Source organism: Rhinopithecus roxellana, chromosome 1 (genome assembly GCF_007565055.1).
Source record: "Rhinopithecus roxellana isolate Shanxi Qingling chromosome 1, ASM756505v1, whole genome shotgun sequence".
Classification (NCBI taxonomy): Eukaryota; Metazoa; Chordata; class Mammalia; order Primates; family Cercopithecidae; genus Rhinopithecus; species Rhinopithecus roxellana.
This window is the reverse complement of record NC_044549.1, coordinates 201,282,053-201,299,321: the sequence shown is the minus strand read 5'-3', so window position 1 is coordinate 201,299,321 and position 17,269 is coordinate 201,282,053. Positions and strand designations below refer to the sequence as shown.

The 17,269-nt window shown below is 40.9% G+C and overlaps 1 protein-coding gene across 1 annotated transcript in view; it reads left to right on the top strand.

Annotated features, from left to right (window-relative positions):
* Nucleotides 1-17,269, top strand: part of SMARCC1 (SWI/SNF related, matrix associated, actin dependent regulator of chromatin subfamily c member 1) — a 198,230-nt gene that overhangs the window by 132,694 nt on the left and 48,267 nt on the right. Inside the window, exons 22-24 of the mRNA XM_010374744.2 lie at nucleotides 10,199-10,254; nucleotides 13,076-13,190; nucleotides 14,174-14,328. Of these exons, the coding sequence (XP_010373046.1) occupies nucleotides 10,199-10,254; nucleotides 13,076-13,190; nucleotides 14,174-14,328 (326 nt within the window). The remainder of the gene's footprint in view (nucleotides 1-10,198; nucleotides 10,255-13,075; nucleotides 13,191-14,173; nucleotides 14,329-17,269) is intronic.

The following is a 17,269-nucleotide window of genomic DNA, read 5'->3' as shown; positions in this document are numbered from 1 at the left end:
GCCAGGGCAAACAGAGTGAGACTCTGTCTCAAAAAAAAGTAAAAGAGGTTTAGAATGTCACTGAGCAGATTCGAGAAAGCATTTGATTCTATAAACCAATGTGATTGAAGTCACAGAAACAGAAATGGAAAGTTATTTAGAGAATGGGAAATAAACTAAATTGGCCACAATACGAAGTTCAAATAAGGACGGAGAAAGAATAGCCTACAAAGGTAGGTTGTAGCTAGGTTATAGAGATTGTGATGCCAAAGGTTGTGAGCTTGGGCTATGTATTGCTGGCTTTATGAAATCCTTGCAGTTAAATATAGGGAGTGACGTGATCAGTCTCACCTAAGTATTGACTGGGTTCCTGCCATGTGCTTCATTCTGCTCTTGACAAGACAGAAATCTATGAGACTGTAAGTTCTCCAAGTTTTTGGTCTCAGGACTCCTTTATACTCTTAAAAAATATCTAGGAGAACCCCAGATGCTTCAGTTTATATGGATTATGTTTGTTGATGTTTGCTATACAGATGGTTCTTGGCTTTCAATGGGATTATGTTCTGATAAACCCGTTATAAGTTGAAAATATGTCGAAAATGCATTTAATACACCTAACCTACCAAATGTAACTTAGCCTAGCCTACCTTCAGCATGCTCAGAACATCTACATTAGCCTACATTTGGTCAAAATCGTGTAACACAAAGCCTGCTAACATATTGAATGTCTCGTGTAATTTACTGAGTATTACATCAAAAATGAAAAGCAGAATGATCATATGGGTATTCAGATTATGGTTTCAACCGAATGCATATCGCTTTTGCACCATTGTAAAGTTGAAATGCCACAAGTCAGACCATTATAAGTCAGGTACCATCTGTAATATAAATCAAGACTGAGGAACTTTTGAAAGAATTCACGAGTGCATTGTTTTCACTATCTGACTGATCACTTCATTGTGCATTATGCAGCCTCTAAAGTGTCAGACTCTATATCTGTGTGAGAATGAGAATGCAAAGGCAAATAACATCTTAATGTTATTTTGAAAATAGTTTTGACTTTAAGTAGAGGCTCATGCAGAAGAAATACTATTAGTTTTGCTTGAGTCCTTTAGGGAAGTCTTCACAAAGGATGTGACCTTTTATACAGGAACAAATAAGGAAAAAAAAATGAATGTAGGTGGCATATTCTGGAATGATTGCCAAGAGGTCTGTGGAGAGCAGGTACTCTGGTCAAGTGCATGCAGCTCTGGAGATGGCTATGGGACTGATTTTGAAGGGTTGTTACCTTGCAGACATTAGGAAGTCATCAGAAAATAGAAGTAGCATGATTCAGTCTGTTTTTGAAAATAACTGCTGGCAGTTTACAAATGAAGTGCGGAAAGTGGAGGGTGGTTCCTGCCAAATAGTCATAGTGCATGATTATTACATTCTTACATTAAAGGCAGCTATGTGGCAGACATTTAAATCTCTTCTCCAGTATGCCTCTCCCAGTTCTTTTAACCTGTTAGGAAATAGTTATTAGACCTTTTTTCATACTGTTTTTGCTAGCCATGTTATTACTAGAATGTCTTTGGCACATGACCCACTAGTTTAAGTTATATGCCTTCTTGTTTAAGTCGTTTAATCCTCTTTAACGCTGCAGATATGGGTCAGATGGTCAGATTACATGTTTTTGGGGAAGGATTTTTAACCTGTTGGTTTATCAACCACAACAAAATGACATGAGATTCATGGAGAGGCTGCAGCCTCCTAAGGGTTTATGATTCAGACCAGAATTTAGACCAAAGAAAGACTTTTTCTTTTTTTCAAGAAGACATAGCAGATTTAAACAAGTATTTTGTGGAATAGAAATTGCTTTACATACTGTTCCACATAGCATCTTGAGAGATGGACAACACACTATTAAATTCTTTATTTTATTTTTTTAGAGACAGGGTCTTGCTCTGTTGCCCAGGCTGTTCTTGACCTCCTGGGCTCAAGCGATTCCCACACCTCGGCCTCCCAAAGTGCTGAGGTTACAGGTGTGAGCCACCACACCTGGCCCTACCATTAAATGCTTAACAGACATCGCCTTAAAAGTCCGAGTCAGGTGGACCTGAGCAACACAGCGAGACCCCATCTTTTTTTTTTTTTTTTTTTTGAGAGGGAGTCTCGCTCTGTCGCCTGGACTGGAGTGCAGTGGCCAGATCTCAGCTCACTGCAAGCTCCGCCTCCCGGGTTCACGCCATTCTCCTGCCTCAGCCTCCCAAGTAGCTGGGACTACAGGCGCCTGCCACCTCACCCGGCTAGTTTTTGTATTTTTAGTAGAGACGGGGTTTCACCGTGTTAGCCAGGATGGTCTCGATCTCCTGACCTCGTGATCCGCCCGTCTCGGCCTCCCAAAGTGCTGGGATTACAGGCTTGAGCCACCGTGCCCGGCCGAGACCCCATCTTAAAAACCAAAACAAACACCTGAGTATTGTCTCTGGATTTTTCCACTTACAGAGAGTCTGTCTCTAACTGTGCTATTACCATGTAAATAGCTAGTAATATTATGTAACTTCATCTTGGAATCATAGCTAATTAAAGAATTGATTTCAAATTTGGCTTGCCTTACCAATACAGAAAGTGGGTGTGTCATCCTTTTGGAATGTGGACCTACAGATGGTGGGTAGTCATTTCAAAAGCAGATATCTTTGTGAGAAAAAAAATCATACTGCATTTCTCCCACATTATACTCATTCAGGCTTTAAGCTAACTCAGTCAAGGTGACCTAATGCATATTTATTTACAAGTAGTTTGTACTTAATCTGTCACGGGCTTAGAAATTTTAAAAGTAACGTGAAGTTTGGGGGTTTTGTTTGTTTTTAATAAACAAGTTCTTTGTCACCTGGTGTGGAGGGCAGTGGCACAATGATACCCTGCTATACCCTCAAACTCTTAGGCCCAAGCCATCCTCCTGCCTTCTCAGCCTCCCAGGTAGCCTAAGGCTACTGTCATTTTTATTTCAGTTTTATTTAACTTCAATTTTACTCATTTTAAGGAGGTTGAACCTTTATCTTCATCTAATGTCTGCTCATATTCACTGTATGGCTGCATATTTGAGGGTTGTTTTTTGTTTTGTTTTGGAGACAGGGTCTCACTCTGTCACCCAGGCTGAAGTGCAGGGGCATGAACACAGCTCAGTGCAGGCTTGACCTAGGATCAAGAGACCTTCTGGGATCAAGCAACCTTCTTTCACAGCCTCCTTTGTAGATGGGACCCTAGGCATGCAGCACTACGTCTAGCTAATTTTTTGTAGAGACAGGGTCTCACTTTGTTACACAGACTGTTCTCAAACTCCTAGGCTCTAGTGAACCACCACGCCCAGCCTGAGATATTTTCACTGATAGAGTTGATAGAAATTATTGACTAATTGCTACTGGAAGATGAGAGAGCGAAGAAAGTCAAGATTGGGTTGACTCCCCTACCTTGCCATTTCATGGAATACCAAGAGGATGATACAGTTAATAAAGATACTGAGAAATACAGAAATTAATCTCATCCTCATTTCCTATTTGCATAAAACCAACCTTTTAAAATTTTTAGTTTTTAAAAAAGTTATTATTGGCCGGGCACCGTGGCCTCTTGCCAATAATCCCAGCACTTTTGGAGGCCGAGGCGGGTGGATCACTTGAGGTCAGGAGTTCGAGACCAGCCTGGCCAACATGGTGAAACTCCATCTCTACTAAAAATACAAAAATTAACCAGGCCTGGTGGCTGACACCTGTAATCCCAGCTAGTCAGGAGGCTGAGGCATGAGAATTGCTTGAACCTGGGAGACAGAGGTTTCAGTAAGCTGAGAGCATGTTACTGCACTCCCACCTGGGTGATAGAGCGAGACTCCATTTCAAAAAAAAAAAAAGTTTTTCTTTTGAGACAGTGTCTTGTTCTGTCACCTAGGCGGGAGTACAGAGGTACAGTCATAGATTATTGCAGACTCAAACACCTAGGCCCAAGTGATCCTCCTGCTTCAGCCTCCCAAGTACCTGGGACTACAGGTGTATGCTGCTGTGCTCAGCTAATTTTGTTTTTTATTTTAATTTTTTTCTGTGTAGTGATGGGCTTTTACTATATTGACCAGGCTGGTCTCAAACTCTTGACCTCAAGCTGTCCTACCCCTGCCTCCAAAAGTACTGGGCTTTACAGGCATGAGCCACTGCGCCCAGCCTTTTTTTTTTTTTTTTTTTTTTGAGACAGAGTCTCGCTCTGTCGCCCAGGCTGGAGTGCAGTGGCCAGATCTCAGCTCACTGCAAGCTCCGCCTCCCAGGTTTATGTCATTCTCCTGCCTCAGCCTCCCGAGTAGCTGGGACTACAGGCACCTGCCACCTCGCCCGGCTAGTTTTTGGGGTTTTTTTGGGTATTTTTTAGTAGAGACAGGGTTTCACCGTGTTAGCCAGGATGATCTCAATCTCCTGACCTCGTGATACGCCCGTCTCGACCTCCCAAAGTGCTGGGATTACAGGCTTGAGCCACCGTGCCCGGCCCTTAATTTTTATTTGTTTAGAGACAAGGTCTCCCTGTGTCACCCAGGCTGGAGTGCAGTGGCAATCATTGCTCACTGTAGCCTTGCACTTCTGGGCTCAAGCAGTCCTTTCTCCTCGGCCTCCCAAGTAACCAGGACCACAGGTATGTATCACGATGCCCAGCTAATTTTTAATTTTTTTGTAGAGATGGAGTCTCGCTTTGTTGCTTAGGCTGGTCTTGAATTGCTGGCCATAGTCCTCCCACATCAGCCTTCCAAAGTGCTGGGATTATAGGCGTGAGCCACCCATGCCTTGCATTTTGTGGTTTTTTATAATCCCATCTGCATTTAGTTGTTTAGTTTTTTGTTCAGCTCTCTTCATTATTATATTACAATGTGTGTTAATGCAGGTTATATATTTCATTTGAACTAAGTATTAGAACATTACCAATAATTTGAATCAGTCTGTTCCTCCCATATCTTCTCTCACTTTCCCTTTCCCAGCACTAAGCATCTTGAATTTTGAGTCATTCTAAGTACTGTGAAAATAACTTTTATCACAAACATAAATGTACTTAAGCATTATGTGACATGTAATTTTGTTTTTAAAGTTTATAAAACATGGTATATTCAGACTTTATTTTTTTCTTGGACCTCTAAGTGACCGTGTCAGACTTCTGAAACTTGATATTTTGTTGTTGTTCACTCCATATTTTGTTTTTAAGATTTATTCATGTGGTTACATTATGCATGTAGCCGTTTGTTTTCACTGCTGTAAAATCCTCTTGTGTGATTCTAATCCAGTTTAATTATCCATTCTGTTATTGAATGAGCAGTTTGGGTTGTATCCAGTGGTTTCTATGTTACACATGCATGTACTGTCTTGTATATACCTCACAGTGCACACACACAGGATGTCTCTTAGATGCAGTGCTACTCAAAGTGTGGTTGATCGACCAGCCGACACGCCAAGATAAGGAGCTTGCATCACTAAGCTTGCTGTCTATGTCATTGTCACTTTTTCATCAGATGAATTTGTCAGTGAAGGAAGAGTAGTGAACGTTCTTGAATATTGAACTTTGAACACTTCTTGCTCAAATCCTTGTTTTGTTGTGAACTGGTTCTATGAGTAACAACATTTTAGGAAATTCTAGTTTTTTTGTTTGTTTGCTTACTTTCAGACAGGGTCTCGCTCTGCCATCCAAACTGAAGTACAGTGGGATGATCACAGCTCTTTGCAGTCTCAACTTCCCAGGCTCAGCAGTCCTCCTGAGTAGCTGGGACTACAGGCATGCACCATCATGCGGGCTAATTGCTTTTTGTCTGTTTGTTTGCTTTTTTGATAGAGACAGAGTCTGACTACATTGCCTAGACTGGTCTCAAACTCCTGGACTCAGGTGATCCTCCTGCTTCTCCCTCCCAAATTGCTGGGATTATAGGCATGAGCCACCACATGTGGGCTGGAAATTTCAGTTTTTTTTCCAAAGTGTATGTGCTGTTTTACATTTCAGGCAGCAACACTTGATCCAGTCCTTTCTGGTGTTAGACTCTGCTGATCTAGCAGGCGTAAAATGACATTTCATCGTGGTCTTCTATTAGGTATCTCTCTCTCTCTCTCTCTCCCTCTCTCCCTCTCTCCCTCTCTCCCTCTCTCCCTCTCTCCCTCTCTCCCTCTCTCTCTCTCTTTTTGGAGACAAAGTCTCGCCCTGTTGCCCAGGCTGGAGTGCAGTGGCGCGATGTTGGTTTGCTGCAGCCTGTACCTCCTGGGTTCAAGCCATTCTCCTGCCTCAGCCTCCTGAGTAGCTGGGATTACCAGCATGCGCCACCACACCCAGCTAATTTTTGTACTTTTAGTAGAGACGGGGTTTCACCATGTTGGTCAGGCTGGTCTCGAACTCCTGACCTCAAGTGATCCGCCTGCCTTGGCCTCCCAAAGTGTTGGGATTACAGGTCTGAACCACTGCACCGGGCAAAACCTAATATCTTTTCTTATATTTATTGGTCATATGTACTCCTGTAAAGCAACTCTTCCTGACTTCCTTACTTTTGTAGAGTATTTGTCTTTTTCTGTATAGATCTTATGTACTAATCTTTTGCAAGTTACTACCCTACGTGCTACTTCTTTCTTTTTTCTTTTTGAGTCTTGTAATGAAGAGGAGAAGTCCTTGATTTTAATAGTTGTATGTTTCAGGGATGGATGTGATAGCTCACATCTGTAATCCCAGCACTCTGAGAGGCAGAAGTGGTTGGATTGCTTAGGGCTATGAGTTAAGACTAGCCTGTGCATTATAGCAAAACCACCATCTCTATCAAAAAATAAACAAAATTAGCCAGACACAATGGTGCACGCCTGTAATCCCAGCTACTGAAGAGGCTGAGGTGGGTGGATCAGTTGAGCCCAGGATTTTGAGGCTGCAGTGAGCTATGATCTCACCACTGCACTTCAACCTGCATTACAGAGGGAGACCGTTTCTCTTAAAAATATACATAAAAGTAATTTTTTAAAAGTGTTGTTTGTCATTTTTATCCTAAGTGCTTTTTTGTGTCTTGTTTAAGATAACATTCAAGTTTTATTTTTTCATGTGTCTTTATCTAGATTTTTTTTGTTAACATATCAAAATGTAACAGTTGGTTTTATATGACAATTTTATAACTCACTCCCTTCCAAAACTCTATCATTATTTCTGATAAGTTTTCTGCAGATTTTTGTATGTAGACAGTTTTACTCTCTGCATATCTTTTCCGCTTCCTTTTTTCTTTCTTTTTTCCTTTGAAACAGGGTATTACTCTGTCATCCAGGCTGGAGTGCAGTGGCAAGATCTCAGCTCACTTCAGTCTTGACCTCCTAGGCTCAGGCGATCCTCCTCCCTCAACTTCCTGAGTAGTTGAGATCAGGTGCTCATCACCATGCCTGGCTAGTTTTTATATATTTTGTAGACACGGGGTTTCACAGTGTTGCTCAGGCTGGTCTCAAACTCCTTGACTCAAGTGATTCACCCACCTTGGCCTCCCAAAGTGCTGGGATTAGAGGCATGAGCCACTATGGCCAGCCTAATTTTTTTTCTTAATTAACTGTGTTGGCTTTGGCCTGTATGACCATATTGAAGGGAAATAGTAATACTTGTATTCTTATCTTGCTCTTAATTTTATATAGAGAATACTGTTGGCATCTTTCGGTGAATAATGTTATTTGTTGTAGGATTTTTGAGAACAGCCTTTTGGAGATCAGGAACCTTCCTTGTAGCCTTTATTTTCCAGGAGCTTATAATGGACAATACTGAGTTTTGTCAGATACTTTACATGCATTTAATTAAATAGGTTTGTAGAGTACTAATATTAAGTCATCCTTCATATTATTCTGTCTAGTGTAGGTTTTCTTTTTTAACACATTGCTGTATTCCGTTTTCATATAATTTGCTTAGTTTTTCATTTGTGATTACAAATGAGATTTAGCCTAGTGTCCTCTAATATTTCTTACCCGTTATCCCTATTTGATTTGTGAATCAAAGTTATACTGGTATCATAGACTGAGGTAGGGGAATTCCCTCTTTTTCTATTCTCTAGGAAAGATTATGTAAGATTGTAATCATCTTTTCCCTAAGAGTTTGGTAGAATTTCCCAGTATAAAACATCTGGACTAGTGTATTTTTAAGTTTTATAGTTATTTCAGTTTTTCTAACTAATATAAAGACAATTCAGGACTTCTTTGTCTTCTGGAATCAGTTTGATAAAAATAAATTTTTAGTAATTTTCCCATTTGATCTAAGTTTTAAATTTTACTTGGAATAAAGTTTTTCAGAATATATTATCACTTCCTTTTTGACCTTGTTTTGTCATGATCTTTCTTCCATTCCTCATATAGTTTGTTTATGCCATCTCTCTCCTTTCTTGATCAGTTACATTTATCATTTTTATTAATCATTTCAAAGAACCAGCATTTGGAAATATTAATTCTCGTATATTTTTCTAAATCTCCAGTGTATTTTTTTCCTGTTTTCTTTTTTTCTCCCTATCTTCTATATTGTTTTCTTTTTCTGCTATATCATAAAGGACATAGAGCTCATATACTTTGAGCCTTTATTTCTTTTCTGATTTAAGCCTAAGACTTTACATTCTCTGTAATTACTACTTTTACTTCCCACAATTAAGTTTCCATGCATAGAGAAGTTTATTTTTATATTTTAAACATCTGATTTCTTTGCATTGTGGTTGGATAAATTGATCTGTATGATAGTGGTTATTTGAAATTTGTGAGGACTCAAAACTTTGTGACCTAATTTGTAATCACTATTTTTAAAATGTTGTATGAGCTTGAAATTAATGTGTATTATTGCCTAATTGGTGGATGTAGAATTCAGCATATGTACATTGGTACCGTTTTTCTGTGTTCATATCTGCTCTATATCTTATTGAGAGGTGTGTTCAAATCCTTTATGATGATGTTTGTCTTTGTTTCTTCCCTGCCATTCTCAGTTGTTTTTTTTTTTTTTTTTGAGACGGAGTCTCGCTCTGTCGCCCAGGCTGGAGTGCAGTGGCCGGATCTAAGCTCACTGCAAGCTCCGCCTCCCGGGTTCACGCCATTCTCCTGCCTCAGCCTCCCGAGTAGCTGGGACTACAGGCGCCCGCCACCTCGCCCGGCTAGTTTTTTGTATTTTTTAGTAGAGACGGGGTTTCACTGTGTTAGCCAGGATGGTCTGGATCTCCTGACCTGGTGATCCGCCCGTCTCGGCCTCCCAAAGTGCTGGGATTACAGGCTTGAGCCACCGCGCCCGGCCCTCAGTTTTTGCTTATACGGTTGGTTGGTCTGTTTGTTTGTTTGTTAGTCTCGCTCTGTCTCCCAGGCTGGAGTACAGTGTTGCAATCTTGGCTCACTGCAACTTCTGCCTCCTTGGTTCAGACAATTCTCCTGCCTCAGACTCCTGAGTAGCTAGGGCTATAGGTGCACACCACCGCACCTGGCTAATTTTTTTGTATTTTTAGTAGAGACAGGGTTTCATCAAGTTGGCCAGGCTGGTCTCGAACTCCTGATCTCGTAATCGAGTTGCCTCAGCCTCCCAAAGTGCTGGGATTACAGGCATGAGCGACCGTGCCTGGCCGCTTATATAGTTTGACATTAGTTTATTAGGTTCCTAAAATTATAGAAAATTAATAATTTTCTCATATGTGAAATAATTTTCTGTTGTAATTTGTTGATACGTGCCTCTGTTATACTGTGCTGGACTTGTTGGTTTGTGTCCTATCTAGCCAAAATGTTGTCCTCTTGAGATTTCAGTGAATATCTGGGTCAGCAGTGTTTCTCCCAGTACCTGAGTCAAAATATATACTTGTCAAGCATCTGTTAAATAATAATGAATTATTTTTATTTTGCGTTTATATTTTAATACGTACAGAAAATCGAAAATCATAAGCAGACAGCCTAGTTCATTTCTACAAATTCCAGACCTAGAAACAGAGAAGTACCAGCACCCTAGGACCTCCCATTTCCCCACTGAACCTGCTTTCTGTATCACTCACCTCTTCGCCCTGTTAGCCACTGTTCTGAGTTCTGACACCATAGATTACTTTTTACTTGTTTTTGAACTTTATCATACAGTGTGTATTTTGTGCCTGACTGTATGGCTATGATATTCGTATGTTTTACTGTGTATATTTGTATTTCAGACACGCTCACAGTTGTATAATAGTTTTACCTTTTCCACATTGGAGTACTTGTTCTTATTCTTTTACTTGTAGAAGGAGCTGAAGAGGAAAAAATGGAAGCCGACCCTGATGGTCAGCAGCCTGAAAAGGTAAAGTCTCACAGCAGTAAAACCACAGATAGCATGCCTTTTGGAGCATAATGGTTTGTTTTTTTGGTATTTTTGAGTCCCTCTTAGGGAACTGTAAGTAATTCTATCTGCTACTTGGACTTTGCTGGTTTAAGGAATAGTTCTCACAAGATATAATATAGGACATTTTTCATTTATTCACTGGGGAGAAGGTATATTCACTCCCTATCCTCTTCTTTTATATTTTAAACATCTAATTTCATTGTATTAAAAGAAGGAATACAAATTTCCCACAAAAGAAGAGGGAATATGAATACAAAAGTTGTGGTTCTTGGCCAGGCGCAGTGGCTCACGCCTGTAATCCCAGCACTTTGGAAGGCTGAGGTGGGCGGATCACAAGGCCAAGAGATCGAGACCATCCTGGCTAACATGGTGAGACCCCATCTCTACTAAAAATACAAAAAAATTAGCCGGGCGTGGTGGCGGACGCCTGTAGTCCCAGCTACTCAGGAGGCTGAGACAGGAGAATGGTGTGAACCCGGGAGGTGGAGCTTGCAGTGAGCCGAGATTGTGCCACTGCACTCCAGCCTGGGCAACAGAGTGAGACTCTGTCTCAGCAACAAAAAATAAAAGTTGTGGTTCTTGTGAATATCGAATTGTAAGGTTTGAGTCTTATACTTGTGCCAGAAGAGAATGACAGAATGATAAGTGATTTCCTATGAGGGCTAACTGCCTGCGGAAGAATCTTTAGAAAATAATTAATGAGAAGATGACATTTGAGGTAGGTTTTAAAGAGTAGGTAGAAATATAAAGATTGAAATAGAGGTTAGAAAATCAAAGGTTCACACTAGTTGGGGAGGAGAGACACTAAAGCCAGTGTGTTAGTGGCTCAATCTCTCTTCTGTAGGAGACTGTAAATGCATCATGGGTGCGGCAGAACAGGAGGTTACAAAAGTCAGGATGTAGGCCTTTGTATTCCTTTTTTTTTTTTGGAGACAGAGTCTCAGTCTGTCACCGAGGCTGGAATGCCGTGGCGCGACCTTGGCTCACTGCAACCTCCGTTTTCTGAGTTCAAGCGATTCTCCTGCCTCAGCCTCCCAAGTAGCTGGAATTACAGCCACGCACCACCACATCCAGCTAATTTTTGTATTTTTAGTAGAGACGTGGTTTCACTATGTTGGCCAGGCTGGTCTCAAACTCCTGACCTCAGGTGATCCACCGCCTTGGCTTCCCAAAGTGTTGGGATTATAGGTATGAGCCACCACGCCCAGCCTCTGGGCCTTTGTATTCCTAATACTTTTATTGCACATAGTGAGCAGTCAGTCACTATTTGAGTGAATATATATAAGCCAGGATTGAAGGTCTTGATTACATGTGGTATTCTAAAATTGTATATAGTCAAGGGGAAGGTGAGGGTAATAATGAAATTGATTATAGTTCCTGCAGTATTCTAAAGATGATATTTGTACTTCACATTGTTTATTTCATTTAATTCCTGTAACAGTCTCAGCTGGGTGTGGTGGCTAATACTTGTAGTCCCAGCTACTTGGAAGGTTGGAGGATCACTTGACACTAGAACTTTGAAACCACCCTAGGCGCTGTATGGGGACCCTACCTCTAAGCAAACAATATAGCCTCATGAAGTCAGTGATAGTCAGTTGTGGTTTTTTCAGTTTCTAAAGCGTGATCACTGATGTTCTTTCATGGTTCTTCCTGAAACTATTAGCACATGGCTGTATTAAAAGACTTTGTCAACTTTTCCAGCAGTATTTCAACTTCTTTGTTGATGGTGTGAAATTTAAAAGCTCTTAATTCTTTAAATCAATCAGTAATTATTAAGTACACACACACACACACAGATATATATATATGTGATGGTGGTGGAGTTTTTTTTCTTTTTCTTTTTCTTTTTTTTTCTTTTTGAAACGGAGTCTTGCTCAGTCCCCCAGGCTGGAGTGCGGTGGCGCGATCTCAGCTCACTGCAAGCTCCCCTTCCTGGGTTCACACCATTCTCCTGCCTCAGCCTCCCAAGTAGCTGGGACTACAGGCGCCCGCCACTACGCCCGGCTAATTTTTTTGTATTTTTAATAGAGACGAGGTTTCACCGTGTTAGCCAGGATGGTTTCAATTTCCTGACCTCGTGATCCACCCGTCTCAGCCTCCCAAAGTGCTGGGATTACAGGTGTGAGCCACTGCGCCCAGCCGGTGGTGGTTGTTTTTGAGATGGAGTCTGAACTCTTGCTGCCTAGGCTGGAGTGCAATGGCGTGATCTTGGGTCACTGCAACCTCTGCCTCCCAGGCATTCAAGGGATTCTCCTGCCTCAGTCTCCCGAGTACCGGGGATGACAGGTTCCCATCACCATGCTCAGCTAATTTCTTTTTTGTATTTTTAGTAAAGACAGGGTTTCATTTCACCATGTTGGCCAGCTGATCCCAAACTACTGACCTCAGGTGATCCGCCAGCCTCAGCCTCCCAAAGTGCTGGAATTACAGGCGTGACCCACCGCACCTGGCCTGGCCTGTTTTTAGTCAACAAATAATATCAGTTCATTCCCTTCACTTTCCTTTGGGCATTGTAAACCTTGCTTTACAGCAGAGTGTACGGAGAGGGCAGCGACTCTGTGATTTGGAGGAATATCTTGTGAGCACTCAAGTGTTGAAGTGGTAGAAAGTACTGCTCGGAATTTATTAGTTCTTTTCCAGCGGTTCTCTACAAGTCACTTTTGAATCTAGTCTACTTCTTGCCAAAAATATTGGAACCTTTTGCTAGTCTAAGATACTCATAAAAAGGTCTGGGGTTTTTTTGCTCACTGCCTGTCATCTTGCTTTGTATCCCTTTCAGGCAGAAAACAAAGTGGAAAATGAAACAGATGAAGGTGATAAAGCACAAGATGGAGAAAATGAAAAAAATAGTGAAAAGGAACAGGATAGTGAAGTGAGTGAGGATACCAAATCAGGTAATTTGAGGAAACTCCTTAGATACTCTTATATAAAACTGTAAAAGGCACTGGAGAAATGAAGGTGGTTTATATAGAAATATTTCCCCTTTATTTTGGGTTTGTTTCTTAATGTAACAGTAAGTATGTAATTGAGTTTCATTTATCACATAGGTACTAATACTAATGCTGGTGGCTACACTTTTTCTCTGTGCTTTTAATATGTAGAACAACAAGTTATTCAGCAGTATTGAAGTCACCTCACAGACTTGCCATTTTATTTTCTGTGTCAGTTGCTGATACACCCCATCATGCCTGTCAGGCTTATAGAAGTAGTCTGTTGTCAGCTTCTGATTTCCTACAGACCCTAGAGTTCCTAGAGCATTTCATTGACTGATGAGCAAGTATGTTGGTTTTAGACTTAGTTCCCCTGAATTTTCCTTTATATATATATCCAAGGGACCTCCACATAGAACTTAGCAAAATGATAGGAAAACAAGTGTACTGTTTAGAAAACATGTCCCCTAATAGAGGCAAACCTAAATGCGTGGAATGGCTCAACAGAACTCAAAAAGAAAAAAAGCATCGGCCGGGTGCAGTGGCTCTCACGCCTGTAATCCCAGCACTTTGGGAGGCCGAGGCAGGTAGATTACGAGGTCAGGATATTGAGACCATCCTGGCTAACACGGTGAAACCCCGTTTGTACTAAAAATGCAAAAAATTAGCTGGGCGTGATGGCGGGCACCTGTAGTCCCAGCTACTTGGGAGGCTGAGGCAGGAGAATGGCATGAACCCGGGAGGCGGAGCTTGCAGTGAGCTTAGATCCGGCCACTGCACTCCAGCCTGGGCAACTGAGCGAGACTCCGTCTCAAAAAAAAAAAAAGAAAAAAGCATTGACATCTCTTTGTCACATCAGTCCTAGTTTGTTACGGTGGTGGAAGTGAGGAGAAAGATGGATTTTCGAGACTGGGCACATTAGTAATAAAGCTTTCTGATATTTTCAGAAGAAAAGGAGACTGAGGAGAACAAAGAACTCACTGATATGTGTAAAGAAAGAGAAAGCGATACTGGGAAGAAGAAAGTAGAACATGAAATTTCCGAAGGAAATGTTGCCACAGCCGCAGCAGCTGCTCTTGCCTCAGCGGCTACCAAAGCCAAGGTTTGCCCCTGACAGCCCTTTTCCAGTGCTCTCTTAAGGCATGAATGGTCGTATTGTTTTTAGTTAATTGGGAACATTTAGTATAAAGAGCTTTGCTCCCAATAGAAGATGACTATTTGCTTGAATGGCATTTCTAGGTTTAAGAAATCCACAGGAAGGAGGAGGGCGATAGAAATAGTAGATTCAGTCTAAAGGGTGACTTCTTTCATTCCATTCATTGTATCATTTAGCCTTGTAAAGACTACAGAGAATGAAGGCAAATTTTAAAGTCTCTTTAAGGAACTGATTGTCATTTTGTTTTTAATTTGCCTGCAGAACTTATCTTGGACTATTGTTCCAATAATTTCTATCAGATTGAAATATTTATGATTTTTAAGAGAAAAACCCGTTTCCTTGCTTAAATACTTCACCCTGATCTTACAGACTGAAAGGAGAGAGAGACCCTAAAATAGCTCTTTTTCTTCTTGAAATTTGCCAGCTTTTCTGGGGGTGGTTTTTTCTATTTATAGTATTAGCTGCAGAGCATATTTAAGAAGACATGAGAATGTTATTTTCCTCTCTGTGTTAATTTAACATTTTAAGTAATTCTAAACATGAATATGTAAAGTTTTGAAAAATCTTTTCCCCTATTCTTCATTCTACTTCAGAAGTAGTTTCCTTCCATTATAGGATACCACATTTCAAGAAACAGTGATTACTAGAACATTGCTAATCATTTTATTTTGAACTGTTTTTGATCTCTTAATAAAGATGCTTTTTCATGGTCTTTTAATTCCCTGGATCATTCAGCTACTGTGAACTACTTCTGTAAGTGTTTAATCTGATGTGATGAACCAATTCAAACTGTAAGATTACTGTTTTGAATGCCCACCCATCTGACATAGATAGAGACAGTGGAGGTTAGGGAGGTGTTTACAGGCCGCAGCAAATGCTCAGTCAACCCAGACAGTTACCTGGCTGATCATTGTTACTATACTAACTTGAAGTCCTACAAATTCATACTACCTGCCTTTTTCCTAATAACTAAAACTAGCTAATACTTCCTAATAACTAAAATTAGCTCAAGAATCAGTAAGATATCTCCTGATCTTTCTGATTCTTGAACTAATTTTAGTTGTTCTATCTCCCCTACATCCCCCTCACCTCTGGGAAGTTTTGAGGTACATGCTTGCTTAAGTGATGGCTAATATAACTTGACTCTTTTTCACCATTTGTCTGGTTTTGCCTTTTCATTGCAAACATCTTTTTTAGTCTGTCTTCTGCCACCCTGGAGTGTTTGGGCATCTCTTTGTCTCTGAGCTGTTGAAGTTCTTACTGTAATACTGTCATTACGTGTTTTAGAGACCTTAAGGATTTTTTTTTTTTTTTTTTTTTTGCGGGGGGGAGATAAGAGTCTCACTCTACTCCCCAGGCTGGAGTGCAGTGGTGTGATCTTGGCTCACTGCAACCTCCGCCTCCTGGGTTCAAGCGATTCTCCTGTGTCAGCCTCCCAAGTAGCTGGGATTACAGGCGCCCACCACTATACCCGGCTAACTTTTGTATTTTTAGTAGAGACAGGGTTTCACCACGTTGGTCAGGCTGGTCTTGAACTCCTGACTTCAGGTGATTAACCTGCCTCAGCCTCCCAAAGTACTGATATTACAGGCATGAGACACCATGCCCAGACTCTCACCTTATAAATGAGGAGCTAGAGGTGGAAAGGGCTTTCTCCTTTGTGCCCTTCCTCAGTCTTCAAACCTGCAACCTCAGCTCATTTTTTATTCTTGGTTCCTTCATTTTCCATAGCTATTCAGCCAGCAAATCCTTCATGGTGCTTTAGATCACTGGCTAATGTTCAACTGCTAACTCAGGTCAGCATCTCTTAATCTTTTGCCTGTCTTCTCAGTCCCATTCTCTAACCTGCAGCCGGTGTAATCTTTTTGCTTTTTAACTTGTTCTTAAGTATAGCTCACATTCAAGTAAATGGACATACTTAAGCCTACACCTTTGTGAATTTTTGACAAACTGAGCCCACCCATGTCACAAGCATCCATTTTAATAAACAACATACCAGCCCCTCCAGAAGCTTCCTCTTATTCCAGTTACTTTGTGTTCCCTGGAGAGTAGTCACTAGTCTGTCTCATTACACTATAGATTAGTTTATCCTTTTTTTTTTTTTCACTTCATATAAATGGAATCTACATTATTCACAGAAATCTTTAAAAATGCAAATAGGAGCATGTTACTTTCTTCAGTAACCTCCCTATCTCTCTCAGGCTACAATTTCAAACTCTTTCGTAGAGAATTTAGGATTTTTCTATAATCAGGACCCTACTTAATTCTCAACTCTCATTTCTTACCTGTCCTTCCTGAACTGTTTCTTGTAGTTCTGCCAAACAGAATTTATTCTTTTATCTCTGATTAAGCTTTTTCGGACATTCTTTTCTTACAGAGCATGGTTTTTTCTTTCTATTATTTCTTCTCTTTTTAAAATTTTTTTTGTAGAGACTGGGTTTTGCCATGTTACCCAGGCTGGTCTGGAGCTCTTGGGCTCAAGAGATTTGCCCACCTTGACCTCTCAGTGTGTCAGGATTATAGGTGTGAGCCACCTCACCTGACCAGTGTCTCCTCTTGATATCACTCTGCTGTGCTTCAGTATATGTTGCCATAGGAAGAACTTAAATGGTAGATTACCTTTTAAAAGTTTCACGAGGCTGGGTGCAGTGGCTCACACGTGTAATTGCAGCACTTTAGGAGGCCAAGGCAGGAGGATCACTTTTGCTCAGGAGTTCAGAACCAGCCTGTGTAGCATAGTGAGACTCTATCTCTACAAGAAATAATTTTTTTTAAAGTTTCACAAATGCTTCATGTTTTCCTCTGGCCTCATAGCTGTTAATATGAGCAACTTTGGGCACAAAGATTTGCCTGGTATGCACTACTGATTATCTTACAATGGCTTGAC